This window comes from Scyliorhinus torazame, chromosome 1, assembly GCF_047496885.1.
Source record: "Scyliorhinus torazame isolate Kashiwa2021f chromosome 1, sScyTor2.1, whole genome shotgun sequence".
NCBI lineage: Eukaryota > Metazoa > Chordata > Chondrichthyes > Carcharhiniformes > Scyliorhinidae > Scyliorhinus > Scyliorhinus torazame.
This window is the reverse complement of record NC_092707.1, coordinates 423,077,242-423,099,207: the sequence shown is the minus strand read 5'-3', so window position 1 is coordinate 423,099,207 and position 21,966 is coordinate 423,077,242. Positions and strand designations below refer to the sequence as shown.

At 53.1% G+C, this 21,966-nt stretch overlaps 1 protein-coding gene across 1 annotated transcript in view; it reads right to left on the bottom strand.

The window, feature by feature from the left end:
• LOC140428792 (fibroleukin) overlaps positions 1–6,631 on the bottom strand; it is a 66,873-nt gene extending 60,242 nt beyond the window's left edge. The window contains exon 1 of the mRNA XM_072515485.1: positions 5,874–6,631. Coding sequence (XP_072371586.1) covers positions 5,874–6,299 — 426 coding nt within the window. The 5' untranslated portion in view covers positions 6,300–6,631. The remainder of the gene's footprint in view (positions 1–5,873) is intronic.
• Positions 6,632–21,966: the final 15,335 nt, after the last annotated feature.

Below are 21,966 nucleotides of genomic sequence, written 5' to 3'. Positions count from 1 at the left end.
CACATGCTCAGACACACCTTCTCAGACACACACACTCTCACACACATGCGCACACTCTCGCACACACGTTCACACATGCTCTCACACACATGCGCACACTCTCGCACACACGTTCACACATGCTCTCACACACACAGACACACACACTCTTGTACATGCATGCACACACATATACACTCACACACATTGAAACATTTTGTGGAGTGTACATTCTCTTGCTTCAGTGATTAGAATGTACTTAGTGCTCGGAATTAACTTACCTCTGTTTGACGTGGTCAATCTTTGTAAACGTTGGGGTTTCACCAATTAGGGTAATTAATCCATGAAGGGAGATGAATGAATCAATGCTGCAGCTGGTGTGGATACTGTCACTCACAGCCCACTATTGGAACACTATGAATGGTTTTCAGCTGATGGATCTGCGGGGTTGAAATCAGGTCACAGCTGTTTTCCCTCGAGGAATGGACACGTGGAGCTTCCAGGTAAGTGCTACAGCTGTAGCTAATTTTCACTGTGCCTGTCTGGACTGCTTTCTAGGCGGCAGAGGTCTGTGCTGTGGGTCCCTTTAGTCACGGGGTCCATGTGGGGGTCTCTTTAGTTCAGGGGTTTTTGGGGGGGGGGTCTCTGTATTACAGGGGTTCCTGGAGGGGTCTCCCTATTACAGGAGTCTCTGGGGGCATCACCCTCATTCGAGGATCCCTGTGAGGGGCAGGTCAGGTCACCCCCATACTTGGGGAAAGAGGGGGTGACGCAGGCAATCCAGATTTGGGGGGGCTGCAGTGCAGGGACGGGGGTGTCGGGCTGATTAACGCTGGGGGGGGGAGGAATCGGGGCTGATCTGTGGTGTGGGGGTGTGGCCAGCTGCGGGACTTCGCTATTTGATCCGCCTGCTGCAGTTGGCGCTCCAATAGCGGGATTCCCTCAGGAACCCGCTGCCTCACGGTGTCAAGGACCCGGGTTCGAATCCCGGCCCCAGGTCACTGTCCGTGTGGAGTTTGCACATTCTCCCCGTGTCTGTGTGGGTCTCACCCCCACAACCCAAAGATGTGCAGGGTGGGTGGATTGGCCATGTTAACTTGCCCCTTAATTGGGAGAAAAATGAATTGAGTACTCTAAATTTATGAAAGAAAAAGAAAAATAAAGAATCCCTAGTATTCCTTGCAACATATCAATTTGCATGGCAGGGAATACGGAATTTCCTCCTGCTTTGCTTTCCCAGGAGGATCGTAAAACGGGGGCAATTCCCCTCCGGCAGGAGAACACTCTCCCAAACGGATGTGTCTGCGGCAGGGAGATTCTAAAACCAGGGGTCCATCAGGTATTGAAATAATTAATCCCTGATGGTGGAACGTCACCTGACCTGCAGTGACATCAGCAGGAGTGCTGGCCCGGCTTTCGTTCTCCAATTCAGGATTGTCCGAGCGGCAGCTGCTGGATAAAGCTGGCATTGTGTCTGGAATGAGCCCGGGGTGTGTGGCCCCTCCCCACAGGGAATGAGGCCGGGGTGTGTGGCCCCTCCCCACAGGGAATGAGCCCGGGGTGTGTGGCCCCTCCCCACAGGGAATGAGCCCGGGGTGTGTGGCCCCTCCCCACAGGGAATGAGCCCGGGGTGTGTGGCCCCTCCCCACAGGGAATGAGCCCGGGGTGTGTGGCCCCTCCCCACAGGGAATGAGCCCGGGGTGTGTGGCCCCTCCCCACAGGGAATGAGCCCGGGGTGTGTGGCCCCTCCCCACAGGGAATGAGCCCGGGGTGTGTGGCCCCTCCCCACAGGGAATGAGCCCGGGGTGTGTGGCCCCTCCCCACAGGGAATGAGCCCGGGGTGTGTGGCCCCTCCCCACAGGGAATGAGCCCGGGGTGTGTGGCCCCTCCCCACAGGGAATGAGCCCGGGGTGTGTGGCCCCTCCCCACAGGGAATGAGCCCGGGGTGTGTGGCCCCTCCCCACAGGTTCCCTTTGCAGCTCATTGGGAATGGAAGACATCACCTTTCAAAATAAGGGGTTGCCTGTGTTCTGGGCCAGGGTTTAGAGAGCCCCAAAGTGTATCGTGGAGTTCACCTGACCCACAACCGTTAATAGATTGTGGTATGGGGAGCACACGGCCCACTCTACAGGTGTGGGACAGCAGAAATGGAAAAGTATTTTTTAAAGCAAAACAATGTTTATTCTATGAACTCAAGTTAACCTTTTTAAAACATACAGTGAACATCTTAGCAACCATCAATTCAAATACACCCCCCAAAGAATACAACACTAAGTAACCCTTGAGCTTTCCTTTTAACATCCTTAAGACTTAAAACACCCTTTACCAGAAGCAAATCAGATTAAAGTCTGCATAAGATAAAGATGCATGGCATTGAGGGGAAAGTAGGAGCATGGATAGAGGATTGGTTAATTAATAGAAAGCAAAGAGTGGGGATTAATGGGTGTTTCTCTGGTTGGCAATCAGTAGCTAGTGGTGTCCCTCAGGGATCAGTGTTGGGCCCACAACTGTTCACAATTTACATAGATGATTTGGAGTTGGGGACCAAGTGCAATATGTCCAAGTTTGCAGACAACACTCAGATGAGTGGTAAAGCAAAAAGTGCAGAGGATACTGGAAGTCTGCAGAGGGATTTGGATAGGCTAAGTGAATGGGCTAGGGTCTGGCAGATGGAATACAATGTTGACAAATGTGAGGTTATCCATTTTGGGAGGAATAACAGCAAAAGGGATTATTTAAATGATAAAATATTAAAACATGCTGCTGTGCAGAGAGACCTGGGTGTGCTAGTGCATGAGTCGCAAAAAGTTGGTTTTCAGGTGCAACAGGTCATTCAGAAGGCAAATGGAATTTTGTCCTTCATTGCTAGAGGGATGGAGTTTAAGACTAGGGAGGTTATGCTGCAATTGTATAAGGTGTTAGTGAGGCCACACAAGGAGTATTGTGTTCAGTTTTGGTCTCCTTACTTGAGAAAGGACGTACTGGCGCTGGAGGGTGTGCAGAGGAGATTCACTAGGTTAATCCCAGAGCTGAAGGGGTTGGATTATGAGGAGAGGTTGAGTAGACTGGGACTGTACTCATTGGAATTTAGAAGGATGAGGGGGGATCTTATAGAAACATATAAGATTATGAAGGGAATAGATAGGATAGATGCGGGCAGGTTGTTTCCACTGGCGGGTGAAAGCAGAACTAGGGGCATAGCCTCAAAATAAGGGGAAGTAGATTTAGGACTGAGTTTAGGAGGAACTTCTTCACCCAAAGGGTTGTGAATCTATGGAATTCCTTGCCCAGTGAAGCAGTCGAGGCTCCTTCATTAAATGTTTTTAAGATAAAGATAGAGAGTTTTTGAAGAATAAAGGGATTAAGGGTTATGGTGTTCGGGCCGGAAAGTGGAGCTGAGTCCACAAAAGATCAGCCATGATCTCATTGAATGGTGGAGCAGGCTCGAGGGGCCAGATGGCCGACTCCTGCTCCTAGTTCTGATGTTCTATGTTCCAAGTCAGTCCTGTTATTAGTTTTAAATCACTAAAGGATCGATTTACAGTCTTTAGGTATTCATATACCTTCTGGCTGTCACTGCAGCTATCCAGCTCTGAAAACGAAACTAAAACACACCCTGCAGCAAACAGCCTAAAACGAAAGTAAAAAGCTGACAGGCAGCCCAGCTCCACCCACTCTCTGACATCACTGCAGTAGTAAACACCCATTTCTTAAAGGTACTCTCACTACAGGGCTGTTTAGCACAGGGCTAAATCGCTGGCTTTGAAAGCAGACCAAGGCAGGCCAGCAGCAAGGTTCAATTCCCGTACCAGCCTCCCCGAACAGGCGCCGGAATGTGGCGACTAGGGGCTTTTCACAGTAACTTCATTTGAAGCCTACTTGTGACAATAAGCGATTTTCATTTCATTTCATTTCATTTCAGATATTTATATACACACCCATTTATAAACACCCATTTCTTAAAGGTACTCTCACACGACACCTGTTGAAGACAGAGTGAGCCACAATGAGTGCGGTGAGTCTCTCCGACTCTCTTCCTCAAAAGGCAGTGGAAGCAAAGTCTTTGAATATTTTTAAGGCAGAGAGAGATAGATTCGTTGTAAACAAAGAGGTCAAAGTTTACCAGGGATATGCGGGGTGGGGGGGGGGGGAGAAGAGGGGGTGGTTACAATCAGATGAGCTGTGATCTTATTGAATAGTCTCGAGGGTCCAAGTGGCCTCCTCCTGCTCTTCATATCTTCAAATATTCACCTCTTACAATCATGTAGAGACAGCAACTTCCAAAAGCATCTATTCAAATTAAATATTTGTAATGTTTTATTTACCCTTAAAACATCTTACACGTCAAGATATTTTGTCAAAGTATTTCACTCTTTAAAAAAAAAATTTAGAGTTCCCAATTCTATATATTTTTTCCAATTAAGGGGCAATTTAGCGAGGCCAGTCCACCTACCCTGCACATCTTTGGGTTGTGGGGGCGAGACCCACGCAGACACAGGGAGAATGTGCAAACTCCACATGGACAGTGACCCAGAGCTGGGATCTAACATGTCAAAACTAACATTTAGAAACATACATCGAAAACAGGAGCAGGGGGAGGCCATTCGGCCCTTTGAGCCTGCTCCATTCATTATGATCACGGCTGATCATCAAGTTCAATACCCTGACCCCGCCTTCCCCCCATATCCCTCAATCCCTTTAGCCCCAAGAGCGAAATCTAATTCCTTCTTGAAATTACACAACATTTTGGCCTCAGCTACTTTCTGTGGGAGTGAATTCCACAGATTCACCGCTCTCTGGATGGAGAAATTACCCTTTAGCCTCAAACTCTGACCCCTAGTTCTGGACTCCCCCACCATCGGGAACATTCTTTCAAAATCTACCCTGTCTAATCCTGTTAGAATTTTATAAGTTTCTATGCGATCCCCTCTCACTCTTCTAAACTCCAATAAATATAATCCTAACCCACTTAGTCTCTCCACATATGACAGTCCCGCCATCCCAGGAATCAGTCTGGTAAACCTTCGCTGCTCTCCCTCGAGAGCAAGAACATCCTTCCTCAGAGAAGGATACCAAAACTGCACTAAAAGAGACTAAAAGGGATCAGGAAAGGAAACTTGCAGGAACATCAAAATCAATAAGAAATATTATAGTTATAAAGATGGAAAGTGTGGGATGAAACAATAGATTAAGGCAGCAATAAAGGTAATGATGATCAGAGTGTGGTGGGAAGAGAATGATACACTGCCAAAGAGCGAGTGCAATGAAAATTCACTAAATTCACTCCTTGGGTGGAAGGATTCAATTTTTTGGGGACTTCCAGCCTAATTCTGTTCCTATGTCTTATGGTCTTATTTAAAAGTGGATTGTGACCTGAGATGGGTGTTGTTTGAGTGGGAGTAAAGATAGCAGTTAAGGGTTATTGTGTCACTGTATTGAGCAGCTTTGTCTAAGGGTAATTGTAAACTATTTTCTGCTATGTTGTTAAAGACGTTTTAATATTGTGTTAGCAATACGATTTGTTTCAATTTACCACATCCCTATTTTGTGTGAATCACTCCTGGAGCGAGGAATCCCGTCCTCACACAGACAAAATTAAAATGAAACATTGGGGTTTCTGTCCTGTATCCCAGACACTGTTGGGTCTGGTCCGGTATCGTAATAAAATTGGGGTTCTTTACTGGGATTTAACAGGATAATTACTTGTTTGGTTTGGGATTAATGAATTTAAAGACAGTGAGTTTGTGTGAGGTTTCCCGCAGTTTGCCCCCAGGTTGCCCCAGGGCTGGTCCTGAACTTGCCTGGAGGTTGTGCGGAAGGTTGCCCCAGGGTGCCCCGGGGGTTGCTCTATGTTTCAACGCTCTCTCACTTTCGTATTTGCTTCCCCAGCTCACCTGTAACTCCAGCTGTTTCATTCGATGTTCTTGGTTTCTCAGCTCCTCTTGTATCTGGGACACCACCTCCTTCAGTCCCGGGAGCTGTCGCCTGCTGTTCCCGTTCACCTGCAGCCAGTCAGACACCTGGTCCCAACTTCGAAACACGTCAGGACACCCTTGGTTCTCCAGCTGACGAAGGCTGGCTCTGCGTCTGCATCTCCTGCTGGGAAGGGCCAGGTTATTGTGCTGCCCGTACAGTGGAAAGCCTGTTTGGATCAGACCATGCCCATTGCTGCCATTGTGGGTCAGACCAGATGTTACCCAGACGCAGGCACTCCAAACTAGGGCCCGCAGGCCAGCCTCTGCTATCCCACTGCTGTACCTCATCGCTGTGTGTACAGGCTGGGAACGGGGACGGTTCATCGGGACACAGTCACTCAACATCTATCTGGTCTCAGCCTCCTGGCAATTTAACACTGGGATTTGTTTAGTTTTGAGAATTCATTCCGTGGAGGTGGAGCTGCTTCTTTCAGTCATTCTCTCCTTGTCCTCAGCTCTCAGGCAATCTGATCAAGGACACGCTGCCTTTGTGCCTCACTGTCAATTAAAGAACTGAAAGAGAAGCATCAGGAACACAGAATATTCACATTCCGCAGGTCTGGAGGAAGACAATCTTCCTCCTGGAGATATAATGGAACTGCAAACCCTCAGCTCGAATGTTTCTCTGCGTGTTCTACAAGCTCAAACCAGTTCCTAAGCTTTCAATATGGCCAGCAGAAAACATGCTCATTAACAACAGGAAATGAGATCATTGCCAGCAGGAATCATAATCATTACCAACAGGAAATGATATCATTGCCAGCAGGAATCATAATCATTACTGTAATGTTCTTGTCGGATTGCCTGATTTATATTACAAGAACACATGTGGCTAAACCAGACTTGATTAAAGATCTTAAAGTAAGGGAGCACTTAGGAGGCAGTGATCATAATATGGTAGAATTCAATCTCCAATTTGAAAGAAAGAAGGTAGAATCAGATGTAAAGGTGTTACAGTTAAATAAAGGTAACTACAGGGGCATGAGGGAGGAACTGACGAAAATCGACTGGGAGCAGAGCCTAGTGGGAAAGACAGTAGAACAGCAATGGCAGGAGTTTCTGGGAGTAATTGAGGACACAGTACAGAGATTCATCCCAAAGAAAAGAAAGGTTATCAGAGGGGGGATTAGGCAGCCATGGCTGACAAAGGAAGTTAGGGAATGCATCAAAGCAAAAGAGAAAGCCTATAATGTGGCAAAGAGTAGTGGGAAGTCAGAAGATTGGGGAGGCTACAAAAACAAACAGAGGATAACAAAGAGAGAGATAAGGAAAGAGAGGATCAAATTTGAAGGTAGGCTAGCCAGTAACATTAGGAATGATAGTAAAAGTTTCTTTAAATACATTAAAAACAAACGGGAGGCAAAAGTTGACATTAGGCCGCTCCAAAATGACGCTGGTAATTTTGTGATGGGAGACAAGGAAATAGCTGAGGAACTGAATAAGTACTTTGCGTCAGTCTTCACAGTAGAAGACATGAGTAATATCCCAACAATTCCGGAGAGTCAGGGGGCAGAGTTGAATATGGTAGCCATCACAAAGGAGAAAGTGCTAGAGAAACTAAGAGGTCTAAAAATTGATAAATCCCCGGGCCCAGATGGACTACATCCTAGAGTTCTAAAGGAGATAGCTGAAGAAATAGTGGAGGCGTTAGTTATGATCTTTCAAAAGTCACTGGAGTCAGGGAAATTCCCAGAGAATTGGAAAATCGCTGTTGTAACCCCCCTGTTCAAGAAGGGAACAAGGAAAAAGATGGAAAATTATAGGCCAATTAGCCTAACCTCGGTTGTTGGCAAGATTCTAGAATCCATTGTTAAGGATGAGATTTCTAAATTCTTGGAAGTGCAGGGTCGGATTAGGACAAGTCAGCATGGATTTAGTAAGGGGAGGTCGTGCCTGACAAACCTGTTAGAGTTCTTTGAAGAGATAACAAATAGGTTAGACCAAGGAGAGCCAATGGATGTTATCTATCTTGACTTCCAAAAGGCCTTTGATAAGGTGCCTCACGGGAGACTGCTGAGTAAAATAAGGGCCCATGGTATTTGAGGCAAGGTACTAACATGGATTGATGATTGGCTGTCAGGCAGAAGGCAGAGAGTTGGGATAAAAGGTTCTTTTACGGAATGGCAACCGGTGACGAGTGGTGTCCCGCAGGGTTCAGTGTTGGGGCCACAGCTGTTCTCTTTATATATTAACGATCTAGATGACGGGACTGAGGGCATTCTGGCTAAGTTTGCCGATGATACAAAGATAGGTGGAGGGGCAGGTAGTATGGAGGAGGTGGGGAGGCTGCAGAAAGATTTAGACAGTTTAGGAGAGTGGTCCAAGAAATGGCTGATGAAATTCAACGTGGGCAAGTGCGAGGTCTTGCACTTTGGAAAAAAGAATAGAGACATGGACTATTTTCTAAACGGTGACAAAATTCATAATGCTGAAGTCCAAAGGGACTTGGGAGTCCTAGTCCAGGATTCTCTAAAGGTAAACTTGAAGGTTGAAGCAAGAAAGCAAATGCAATGTTGTCATTCATCTCAAGAGGCTTGGAATATAAAAGCAGGGATGTACTTCTGAAGCTTTATAAAGCGTTAGTTAGGCCCCATTTAGAATACTGTGAGCAATTTTGGGCCCACACCTCAGGAAGGACATACTGGCACTGGAGCGGGTCCAGCGGAGATTCACACGGATGGTCCCAGGAATGGTAGGCCTAACATACGATGAACGTCTGAGGATCCTGGGATTATATTCATTGGAGTTTAGGAGGTTGAGGGGAGTTCTAATAGAAACTTACAAGATAATGAATGGCTTAGATAGGGTGGACGTAGGGAAGTTGTTCCCATTAGCAGGGGAGACTAGGACCTGGGGGCACAGCCTTAGAATAAAAGGGAGTCACTTTAGAACAGAGATGAGGAGAAATTTCTTCAGCCAGAGAGTGGTGGGTCTGTGGAATTCATTGCCACAGAGGGTGGTGGAGGCCGGGACGTTGAGTGTCTTTAAGACAGAAGTTGATAAATTCTTGATTTCTCGAGGAATTAAGGGCTATGGAGAGAGAGCGGGTAAATGGAGTTGAAATCAGCCATGATTGAATGGTGGAGTGGACTCGATGGGCCTAATGGCCTTACTTCCGCTCCTATGTCTTATGGTCTTATATGATATTTTTTCTCAGTGTTTAATGCCACCAAGTCCTGGTACCATGTAATGTTCTTGTCGGGTGGCCTGATTAATATTACAAGAACACTTGTAGCTAAAGCTATAAATGATTTATTAACATGAACTGTGCGTCAAATATGTACAAAAAACAGATGAATAACAGCAAGATCATGCACAAGCAACCTCTCTCTAGCTTCCTCCAGCCAGTCTGAGGACACCTGGCTCTCACAGTAACTTCATTGCAGTGTTAATGTAAGCCTACATGTGACAATAATAAAGATTATTATTACCTGACTCATTCACTTATATACTAATGAGACTCCTAGTGGTCAGTCGGTGAATTACAACACAACATGATATCACTACAATTACCTGCAGAAAATGAGGTCACACTCACACAATGTCACAATTAATCAATCGCTCCATCCACAGAGCCTTAAAAGTTCATACTAGGCCTTAACTTAACTTCAGAGTGACTAGCAGGTATCAGGCAGATACTGCGCTTTATCTGAGCGCTGACTCCTGTTGTCCTCGATGTTCGGTCCTGGCTCTGGTCTGATACTCTGGCTCGGGTCTGATGCTCTGGCTGTGGTCTGATGCTCTGGCTGGGGTCTGATGCTCTGGCTGTGGTCTGATGCTCTGGCTGTGGTCTGATGCTCTAGCTCGGGTCTGATGCTCTGGCTCGGGGCTGATGCTCTGGCTCGGGTCTGATGCTCTGGCTCGGGTCTGATGATCTGGCTCGGGTCTGATGCTCTGGCTCGGGTCTGATGCTCTGGCTCGGGTCTGATGCTCTGGCTCGGGTCTGATGCTCTGGTTCGGGTCTGATGCTCTGGCTCGGGTCTGATGCTCTGGCTCAGGTCTGATGCTCTGGCTCGGGTCTGATGCTCTGGCTCGGTTCTGATGCTCTGGCTCGGGTCTTTTGCTCTGGCTCAGGTCTGATGCTCTGGCTGTGGTCTGATTCTCTGGCCATGGTCTGATGCTCTGGCTCGGGTCTGATGCTCTGGCTCGGGTCTGATGCTGTGGCTCGGGTCTGATGCTGTGGCTGTGGTCTGATGCTCTGGCTCGGGTCTGATGCTCTGGCTCGGGTCTGATGCTGTGGCTCGGGTCTGATGCTGTGGCTGTGGTCTGATGCTCTGGCTCGGGTCTGATGCTCTGGCTCGGGTCTGATGCTCTGGCTTGGGTCTGATGCTCTGGCTGTGGTCTGATGCTCTGGCTCGGGTCTGATGCTCTGGCTGTGGTCTGATGCTCTGGCTCGGGTCTGGTGCTCTGGCTCGGGTCTGATGCTCTGGCTGTGGTCTGATGCTCTGGCTCGGGTCTGGTGCTCTGGCTCGGGTCTGATGCTCTGGCTGTGGTCTGATGCTCTGGCTTGGGTGTGATGCTCTGGCTCGGGTCTGATGCTCTGGCTCGGGTGTGATGCTCTGGCTCGGGTCTGATGCTCTGGCTCTGTCCTGCCCGTGGGGTCCGGCGAAGATCACTGTTGCTCCGTTGCTGCTTCAGAGAGGGATCCTCAGGATGTGCAGCACCTGTTAACCTTCCTGGATTTCACGCCCCTTGTGGGCAATCTCTGGGTCATTGCCAATCAAGTGATCAGGGCTCGATCACCCTGATCGATCCATTCCAATCAGGGCCTGCCACATCGATTTCGGGGCAGACACTCAGTTGCCAAGCCTGCGAGTGTTGGGGGCAGGTCGGCCTTTCCAAATAAGGAGTTTGGGTGCCACTGTGTCTGGTAAACGAGTGCGATTGACAGGATAGATCTACTGTCCCGGGCTGGCCTGGGGATGACCGATTTCCTGTTTGTAGTGGTGTCCAGGCTGCGGTTTGCTTATCAATGTTTATTTAAACTGCGGCCAGCTTGCCCTGGTACTTGGGTAAATATTCCAGCGCCCTCGCAGGACGCCATCTGAGGGGGCTATTTGTCCACAGTCCCGTCGCAAAAGCACCTTCCTGGCAAACCAACATCCCCCTCCTCACCATCCTGTCCCCCTCCCCCTCCCCCTCCTCACCATCCTGTCCCCCTCCACGTCCCCCTCCCCCTCCCTCTCCCCCTCCTCACCGTCCTGTCCCACTCCCCCTCCCCGTCCTCACCGTCCTGTCCCCCTCCCCATCCCCCTCCCCCTCCCCCTCCTCACCATTCTGTCCCCCTCCCCCTCCTCACTGTCCTGTCCCCCTCCCCTCCCCCTCCTCACCATTCTGTCCCCCTCCCCCTCCTCACTGTCCTGTCCCCCTCCCCTCCCCCTCCTCACCGTCCTGTCCCACTCCCCCTCCCCGTCCTCACCATTCTGTCCCCCTCCCACTCCTCACTGTCCTGTCCCCCTCCCCTCCCCCTCCTCACCATTCTGTCCCCCTCCCCCTCCCCTCCCCCTCCTCACCATCCTGTCCCCCTCCCCCTCCCCCTCCCCCTCCTCACCATCCTGTCCCCCTCCCCATCCCCCTCCCCCTCCCCCTCCCCACTGTCCTGTCCCCCTCCCCTCCCCCTCCTCACCATTCTGTCCCCCTCCCCCTCCCCTCCCCTCCTCACTGTCCCGTCCCCCTCCCCCAACCCCTCCCCCTCCTCACCGTCCTGTCCCCCTTCCTCTCCTCACTGTCCTGTCCCCCTTCCCCTCCCCGTCCTCACCGTCCTGTCCCCCTCCACCTCCCCCTCCTCGCCGTCCTGTCCCCCTTCCCCTCCCCCTCCACCTCCCCCTCCCCCTCCACCTCCCCCTCCCTCTCCACCTCCCCCTCCCCCTCCTCACCGTCCTGTCCCCCTCCCCCTCCCCCTCCTCACTGTCCGGTCCCCCTTCCCCTCCCCCTCCTCACCGTCCTGTCCCCCTCCCCCTCCTCACTGTCCTGTCCCCCTCCCCCTCCCACTCCTCACCGTCCTGTCCCCCTCCCCGTCCCCCTCCCCCTCCCCCTCCTCACCATCCTGTCCCCCTCCGCCTCCCCCTCCTCACTGTCCTGTCCCCCTCCCCCTCCTCACAGTCCTGTCCCCCTCCCCCTCCCCTCCCCCTCCTCACTGTCCTGTCCCCTTCCCCTCCCCTCCTCACTGTCCTGTCCCCCTCCCCCTCCCCCTCCTCACCGTCCTGTCCCCCTCCCCTCCCCCTCCTCACTGTCCTGTCCCCCTCCCCCTCCTCCTCCTCACTGTCCTGTCCCCCTTCCCCTCCCCCTCCTCACCGTCCTGTCCCCCTCCACCTCCCCCTCCCCCTCCACCTCCCCTCCCCCTCCCCACCCCCTCCTCATCGTCCTGTCCCCCTCCCCGTCCCCCTCCCCCTCCCCCTCCTCACCGTCCTGTCCCCCTCCCCCTCCCCCTCCACCTCCCCCTCCCCCTCCACCTCCCCCTCCCCTCCCCCTCCTCACCGTCCTGCCCCCCTCCCCCTCCCCATCCCCCTCTTCACTGTCCTGTCCCCCTTCCCCTCCCCCTCCTCACTGTCCTGTCCCCCTTCCCCTCCCCCTCCTCACCGTCCTGTCCCCCTCCCCCTCCCCCTCCTCACTGTCCTGTCCCCCTCCCCCTGCTCACTGTCCTGTCCCCCTCCCCCTCCTCACCGTCCTGTCCCCCTCCCCCTCCCCCTCCTCACCGTCCTGTCCCCCTCCCCCTCCCCCTCCTCACCGTCCTGTCCCCCTCCGCCTCCCCCTCCTCACTGTCCTGTCCCCCTCCCCCTGCTCACTGTCCTGTCCCCCTCCCCCTCCCCCTCCTCACTGTCCTGTCCCCCTCCCCCTCCCCCTCCCCTCCTCACTGTCCTGTCCCCCTCCCCTCCCCCTCCTCACCGTCCTGTCCCCCTCCCCCTCCTCACTGTCCTGTCCCCCTTCCCCTCCCCCTCCTCACCGTCCTGTCCCCCTCCCCGTCCCCCTCCCCCTCCCCCTCCTCACCGTCCTGTCCCCCTCCCCGTCCCCCTCCCCCTCCTCACTGTCCTGTCCCCCTCCCTCTATCCCTCCTCCTCCTCCCCCTGCTCACTGTCCTGTCCCCCTCCCCCTCCCCCTCCTCACTGTCCTGTCCCCCTCCCCCTCCCCCTCCCCTCCTCACTGTCCTGTCCCCCTCCCCTCCCCCTCCTCACCGTCCTGTCCCCGTCCCCTCCTCACTGTCCTGTCCCCCTTCCCCTCCCCCTCCTCACCGTCCTGTCCCCCTCCCCGTCCCCCTCCCCCTCCCCCTCCTCACCGTCCTGTCCCCCTCCCCGTCCCCCTCCCCCTCCTCACTGTCCTGTCCCCCTCCCTCTATCCCTCCTCCTCCTCCCCCTCCTCACTGTCCTGTCCCCCTCCCCGTCCCCCTCCCCCTCCTCACTGTCCTGTCCCCCTCCCCCTCCTCACCGTCCTGTCCCCCTCCCCGACCCCCTCCTCCTCCCCCTCCTCACTGTCCTGTCCCCCTCCCTCTATCCCTCCTCCTCCTCCCCCCTCTCCGTCCTGTCTGGGACCTCTGCACAGGCATCATCAGCCATGATTTTAGTGGGTGACCCCTGTTACCCATGAACGCTCTGAGGGACTGCTTCATAATAGCCGGGAACCACACAGTGCACCGTGATGAATGGGTCGTGCCCGCTGCCTGGGTAACGGGCACAGACGGGCATGATGAGCAGCTGGTGGCTCATTGATGAAGGCACCTCCTGATGAACTGGTGCTTGTAGGGGGACACCTTGGGCCTGGGCCCTGCCCGCGATGGTGATGAATCGTGCTGCGCCGGCACCCCAGTGGGCTGGTTCAGGGGTGCCGAGGATATCCGTCACATCACGGATGTTCCTGTGCGCGGATGCTTGCGAGATCCCAAACAGGTCCTCGGAATGATCCAGAGGGTCGAGGGTTCAGGGAAACCATCAGCTTGACGGCCACTGGGAGCGGCCGTCCTCCCCAAACCCCCACGGTGCCAGGTGCACCCCCACCTGGCACAGGCCTGTTGGACAGCTGGTACTGGAGCCTCGCTGGCTGGCCCCTGCTCTCTGGGGCAGGCTCCTCTTGAGCAGGGACCTCCCTGAGCAGGCCCTGTGCCTCCAGCCTCCGCCTGTCCACAACGGCAGCTCCGGCAGGAACGGAGCGAGCATTCCGGGCTCTACTCCGAAATTCATTCTCCGCAGAGGGGGAAAGAGGAAATATGTCAGCATCATGGGTATCCCCTTACCCATCCGGATCCAACAGGTGACCCTGAGCTGTACCGCGGTGCCAACACATCCCCCTCAACTACACCCCACCCCACAGGACACAGTGTACAGCCAGGGGCCTGCAACTTGTACCAAGTGGGTGTGTTTAAAACACAAACTGTAGCAATGGTGCTCTGAGCCCAGCCAACCCCGATCCCGAGGGGCACCCCCCCCCATTCCAAGGGGTACACCCCGAGCCCACAGGCTTAGCACCAAGTCGCTCCACTCCTCCCCCCCCTCCCCCCCCAGCAAGTCCGACAATTTTGGAGAGTTTTTTAAAGCGTTTTCTGACCTTCGCACTCCCCCTCTGCAGCCAGGACACCCAGAGCCCCGCTGGAAAATACTTGCACCATTCAGCGCGTGTGACACCCGCCTGAGAGGGCAAAGCATCACAGAGGGGCGGAGAATCACAGAGAGGCGGAGCATTTTGGAGGGGCGGAGTATGAAGTGTCGAACCTGCTAATGACGGGAGCGTCATGGCAGCACAGTGGTTAGCACTGTTGCTTCACAGCTCCATGGTCCCGGGTTCGATTCCCGGCTTGGGTCACTGTCTGTGTGGAGTCTGCACATCCCCCCCGTGTCTGCGTGGGTTTCCTCCGGGTGCTCCGGTTTCCTCCCACAGTCCAAAGGTGTGCAGGTTAGGTGGATTGGCCATGATAAATTGCCCTTAGTGTCCAAAAAGGTTAGGAGGGGTTACAGGGGTAGGGGGGAGGTGTGGGGATAGAGTGTAGGTTAGGTAGGGTGCTCTTTCCAAGGACCGGTGCAGACTCGATGGGCCGAATGGCCTCCTTCTGCACTGTTATTCTATGATTCTATTATCATGGGAGTATCCCTTTAAGAAAGGTTTTTTTGTCTTATCACATGGCTTTAGTGATGTCATTGTGTGGGTGGAGCTGGGCTGTGGCACTGTGAGTTTTTTCTTTTGTTTTCACATTTGGCTGCTGTCGACTCCGACAGAGAATTATCTTGGCCTGTCTCTCGGTTTTCAATTTTAAAGAGTTAGTCTGAGGAAGAAGCCCAATGATTGTAGTTACCTGCTGTTTGTGGTAAAAAGGGGGGCTTTGGTTTATGGGATCTTGTTATTGAATTGGAACAGTTAAGGGGGAATTTATTCAGGGTTATACCTAGATCACCGTAGCTGCGTGGAGTCTTTATGTTTGCAATTGATAAAAATTCTTGCTGTGTGTTTGTACAAATGTTAAGTAATTCTTGGAATAAAGCTTGTTTTTTTCAATCAAAAGCGCCTAAGAACTCTGCTGAATGACCCCTGACAGGGAGGACGCTGTGCTCACCCTAGTCAAATTCAACAAACAGTTACAGGTCAGTTTGTCTCCACAATACATTTTGGAGTTTCTAAACTCTGGTCCGTAACACTATGCTATTGAAATCCTTGCAAATGACGGTTTTGCATGGGTGTCCGCCTGTGAGGGACCAGAGAACAACATTGGAATCAGCGCCGGGCGCGAACCTAATTCTCCAGCTAATACAATTCAAACTTCAAAACCGTAACTCCAACTTAAAAAAGAATACATTCTTGAGATGTGGGCATCGCTGGGCGTGGGGGTGAGCTGCCTTCCTGAACCGCTGCAGTCTTCGAGGTGTAGGTACACCCACTGTGCTGTTAGGGAGGGAGTTCCAGGATGTTGCCCCAACGACAGTGAAGGAACGGCGATATATTTCCCAGTCAGCGTGGTGAGTGATTGGGTCTTGCACATGATTCAGTTCTCTTGCATCTGCTGCTCTTAGAATCATAGACTCATACCATCCTGAAGAGGCCCCTATGGCCCAGCAAAAAAATACTATTCCAATCGACACCAATCCCACATCCCAGCCCTTGTCCCATAGCCTCGAATGTTCAACATGGCGGCGGCCGCTCGCGGACACGGCCTGCAAAATAGTGCCCCCCCCCCCCTTTGGCTGGCTCGTGTGCCACGGACCACGCCCCAACAGCCTCTGGCAAAGTGCCCCCTGCCCGCAGATCAGTCCTCCCCGTACTGCGGCGGTGCTGGATTGAGTCCGCGACCGACGGGTGAGACCACGAGAGACACACGCTGTCGGGAACTCGGCCGGTCGGGGGCGGAGATTCGGGGGGGGGGGGGGGGGAGTGTGCCTCAGGCAATGTCCTGACGCCGTCGATATGGCACGCAGCATACTCGCAGAGAATCCAGCCCCCTGTTTTTTAATCTGCTGCCTAATTCGCTGAATTCTTGATGCGAGACGTCAACCTTTATTCTCCCTGTATCGTTGATACCAATGTGAACTGCGACCTCTGATCTTTCACCCTCGCCCTTTAGGATGCCCTGGAGCTGTTCAGTGACCTCCCGGACCCTGGCCCCAGGGAGGTATCACACCAGGCCTTGTCCTCGTCTTCCTCCGTGATTTGGTTGCCAGTGGGTGAGATACTGCCACCGCTTATCCAGCTCCCAGCAGCTTCTGTCAGCCCTGCAATTTATTTGACTGGTCCAGTCCAATTTTTAATCCAAATATGTTCAGTATTTGGTGAACAACAGTGCTTCTAACGGAAATATTCGTGTAATAACCTGCCTGAATACTATTGGCTGGGGGGCAATTGGCGTGTTATAGGGCCAATCAATTAATTAGAAGAACTGAAACTAATTAAGGGATACATTAAAGGCAGCAGCGGAGAACAAGGGGACACAACCCAAAAGGAACAAAGCGTGAAGGGAAACGGAAAGGTCAAACCAAGATGTGAAGATCGGGATCGATGAAGCAGTCCCTGAGGTGCCCACCGAGCACGGAAGGCGACTGGATCAATTGGTTCTCCTGAGTATGAGCTCCTCCAATGAGGGGGGAGGAGAAATCATTGGCAGTTTGACCTGCATAAATAGAGCGAGCCAGTGTGGTACCAGCCAGAGGAGTGAAGCAATAGGGAATTGCTACTTCTGCTGCTGTATATATGTAATTGTAAATAAAGTGACTCTACAAACTCGTGCTGGATTCGTCGTGACCCTCACAAAACTGGCGACGAGGGTGAAAGTGAATAGCTGTCTACACTGCTGAAGCCACCTCCCTGGATTTTTGTTGGATACAGGTTGGAAGTTGTTTTTCAGTTACACCATGCCTCTGTACGGACGTTTGGATGTATTTTTTTACATAAATTTAGATTACCGAATTATATATTTTTTTGCAATTAAGGGGCAATAAAGGTGTCCAATCCACCTACCCTGCACATCTTTGGGTTGTGGGGGTGAAACCCACGCAGACACGGGGAGAATGTGCAAACTCCACACGGACAGTGGCCCAGGGCCGGGATTCGAACCCGGGTCCTCGGTGCTGCAGTCCCAGTGCTAACCACTGTGCCACATGCCGCCCTCGTTTGGATGTTTTTGATGCTGCACTGCAAAGTTCAAAGCAGTACGCACAATGGATGCGTTTCTATTTCCGGGCGAATAACATCACCGAAAATGGGCGGCAGGTGGTCATTTTGCTCACCGCCTGCGGCCCGCATCCGTTTGGGGTGATTAGGAGCCTTGCATACCCAGCTGTGCCGGACACCAAAACGTTTGATGAACCTATGGTCTTAGTGGGGCAACATTCTAACCCAACCCCATCCACGATAGTCCAGCGTTACCGGTTTAATACCGCTGAGAGGACCCCTGGAGAATCCCTTGCCGATTTTCTATCCAGGCTACGCGGGATTGCGGAGTACTGTGACTATGGTGAGACCTTGTCAGAAATGTTACGCGACCATTTGGTTTGCGGTATTAACAATGTGGCCACCCAGAGAAAGTTGTTAGCGGAGCCAACATTGACTTTTCAACAGGCTATTCAAATAGTATTGTCCCGAGAGAGCGCAGAACGGGGAGTGCAGGAGCTACAGGGAATGGAGGTGCATGCCTTGGGGCGCAACCCCTTCCATCCAAAAGCGTCTCCCCACACCCCTGGGGTACCTTGGGCGAGGCAACGACCAGACCGACACCAGTGGCCGTCGGACATTCCTCCCCGAAGGGAGCCTTCTCCAGAGCTAATGGATGAGGAGCCATGTCAGTGCCAGACTTGTGGGCGCCGACCCCGTCGCGGACGCCGGTCCTGGGGGCACCAGAGGCGCCGTCGTTCCGACCGGAACTGGGACCAGCCCAGGGGCCGTAACTGGGACCAGCCCAGAGGCCGTACCTTCCATGTGGATGAACCTGCGGCGACCACTCCTGAGGACGTGGAGACGGAGGACGACTGCCTGCAGCTGCATTGTGTGGCAGCTCCCCGTGTGGCCCCCATTAAGGTGGCAGTACGGGTCAATGGTCACCCGCTTGAGATGGAGTTGGACACTGGCGCAGCGGTCTCAGTGATCGCCCAGAGGACATTCGAACACATCAAGCAGGGTATACAGACCCTTACATTAACCGACTCACAGGCCAGGTTGGCCACCTACACGGGGGAACCATTGGACATTGCAGGAACTACGATGACCCCTGTTGTTTATGGACGCCAGGAGGGGCGTTTCCCACTTATCGTGGTGCGCGGCCACGGGCCCAGCCTGTTGGGTCGGGACTGGTTGCGCCATTTGTGGCTGCAGTGGTAGCACATCCTCCAAACAGTTTCTGGAGGGTTGACTGAGGTGCCAGGACGATACCCAGATGTATTCCAGCCTGGTTTGGGGAAAATAAAAGGGGCCGTAGCCCGTATCCAAGTCGAACCTGGAGCCACGCCGCGCTATTTCCGGGCGCGCCCAGTGCCTTACGCCTTGCTCGAGAAGGTAGAAGGGGAGCTCACTCGTTTGGAGTCCTTGGGTATTATCAGGCCTGTCATTTCACCGACTGGGCAGCGCCAATTGTACCTGTAATGAACCCAGATGCCATGATTCGCTTGTGTGGCGACTATAAACTTATAGTGAATACGGCTTCCCGGCTCAACTGATATCCAATGCCTCACATAGAAGATCTCTACGCGAAGCTTGCAGGTGGACTCTCGTTAACGAAATTAGATATGAGTCACGCCTACCTACTGTTGGAGCTGGACCCTGCCTCCTGGCCATATGTAACTATCACTACACACCGGGGCCTGTATGAATATACACGGTTGCCCTTTGCGGTATCCTCTGCCTGCGCTATCGTTCAACACATGATGGAGGGCATCTTGAGAGATTTACCACGTGTGGCTGTCTACTTAGACAACGTCTTGATTACAGGGACATCGTAGCAGGAACATTTGGAAAATTTGGAGGCTGTCCTTAGATGCTTCTCAGAGGCTGGAGTCTGTTTACGTCGCACAAAGGGCGTCTTTCAGGTGAAGGAAGTAGTCTACCTGGGTGGACCGCGAAGGTTTGCACCCCATCGCAGAGAAGGAGCGCGCGATTCAACAGGCCCCGCCCTGACTGACACTTCGCATCTTTGTTCTTTTCTCGGTCTCGTAAACTATTACGGGAAGTTCCTCCCAATCTGGCAACTACGCTGGCCCCCTTACACCTGCTGCTGAAGAAGAATCACGGAATTCCGGTGGCGACCATGGAGTGAACGGTCGCACATTTAGCAGCTCCCGCTCTTCGTGGTCTTTTCACGGCTTTTAAGCTGGATTTCCGTGGGAATTTTTCAACATAAGTGGATAAAAGTGAGAGGGGAAGAGGACGGGCCCTAGTTTATGAAGCTGTGCCCAAGAAGCTATCGTAAAAGAAGAAATCAAAAGTTGTTTGGCAGTGAAGCTCCGAGTTTGGTGGATGCAATGGCAGAGAAGCGATGTTCGACCACGGCAGCTGACTGGACGCTGGATCAGTGGGTTTAATACTTGGATGAGAAGTTCGCCCGGCATTGTAAGGAGTGCGCGGAGGGCCTCCCGGGCAGTGGCCTCAATTGAGGAGGTGGTCGGCCGGGTGACGGAGAAAGTGACGACCCAGGGACAGGCGATCCAAACGTTACAGGAGCTGTCAGCGGAACAAGACGAGCAGTCCGCTGCGATGGCAATGGAAATTACTATCCTACAGGACCGGCAGAAACGGCTGTTGGAGAAGGTGGAGGACCTGGAGAATCGCTCTCGAAGGCAGAATATCCAGATCGTCGGTTTGCCGGAGGGAAAGGAGGGATCAAATGCCGGTGCGTATGTGGGGAAGATGTTGGAGAAGATGCTGGGGGAAGATGCGTTCGACAGGCCGTTCGAGGTGGAGGGGGCTCACAGGGTGCTCCTGTGTAAGCCCCAGGGGCGTGAGCCCCCGGGGGCGATGGTGGTGAGGTTACATCGGTTCCTGGACAAGGAACGCATTATGAGGTGGGCCAGGCAGACAAAACGGTTCACGTGGGAAGACTCTGAGATCCGGGTGTACCAAGACATGGGAGCAGGGCAGGGGGGGGGGGGGGGGATCCAGCGAGAATGCTAGCCGCCAGGGGCGGGAGCTGCTAGGCTAGCTGGGAGAGCTGGTTCACGGGAGCAAAGTAGGGGGAGAGCTGAAGAGAGATGGAGGAGGGGGGAGGGGGGGGGAGGGGGGAGGGGGGAGGGAGGGGACTGCTGATGACTGGGGGACTTTTAGGAGATTGGAGATGGACACCAGATGGCAGTGGCTGCAGAGGAGCGGGCCTGGGGAGGTACGGGACATGGGCTGAGGGCTGGCCTAGGAAAGGCCATGGCTGATCGACAGGGGAGGGGGGCAGGAGCCCTCCCGACCAGACTGGTTACGTGGAATGTTCGTAGGCTGAATGGGCCGGTTAAACGGGCCCGTGTGTTCGTGGCCATGTTACAGGAGACACACTTGAAGCTGGGAGACCAAGTTAGACTGCAGAAGGGATGGGTCGGCCAGGATGGGTCGGACAGGTGTTCCATTGGGAACTGGACTTTAAAACAAAGGGGGTGGCCAGCCTGATTAACAAAAGGGTGGCATTTGAGGTAGGGAAGATAGAGGCAGACCCGGGAAGCAGATTTATTCTGGTTAACAGGAAATTGGAGGCAATGGCAGTGGTGTTGGTAAATGTATATGCCCCAAACTGGGATGATGTCGCGTTTGTTAGGAAGGTGCTTGGAAAGATCCCGGACCTCGACTTGCACCTGTTGGTTATGGGGGTAACTTCAACACTGTCCTAGATCCGAGACTGGACCGGTCGAGCTCTAGGCCAGGGAGGGTATCAGCAATGGCTGCGGGGGTTTATGGGGCATGTGGGAGGGGTTGATCCGTGGAGATTTGAAAGACCAAGGAGCAGGGAATATTCATTCAACTCTCATGTGCACAAGGCGTACTCCAGGGTAGATTTCTCTGGGTAAAACACTGTTAGAATGGGAGGAGGACACTGGGGACTCAGCAATTGTGGTGTCGGACGACGCGCCACATTGGATAGACCTGGGGGTAAGCACGGGAAAGGCCCAGCACCCGCAGGGGAGATTAGACGCAGGGCCGTTAGCGGACAGTGAGATCTGTGAGCGAGTGAGGGAGGCCATTCAGGGGGATATAAATACTGCACATCTGGCCTCATTAAAGTAAAAAGTCACCACTGCCCCTCCCCACCCGGGAACCGGAACGCCGATACCTGAGCGAAAGCCGGAGCCCGCAATGAACATTTCTGGCAACTGCCCGAAGACGAGCATTCACTCCAGGTATCTCAAACCAATATCGAAGATCTGTCCCAGCCACAGGGGGCAGACGAGTCCCTTAAACAGGTTTTGAACGGCACCTCCCCAGCCCCTTATGACAAATGGAAGGACACACTCACTATACAGGACGGCATACTTTTAAAGGCGGACTTTATGTGGTCCCCACCCAGGACCGAAACCACAAGACCTTAAGACCATATGACATAGGAGCTGAATTAGGCCACTCGGCCCATCGAGTCTGC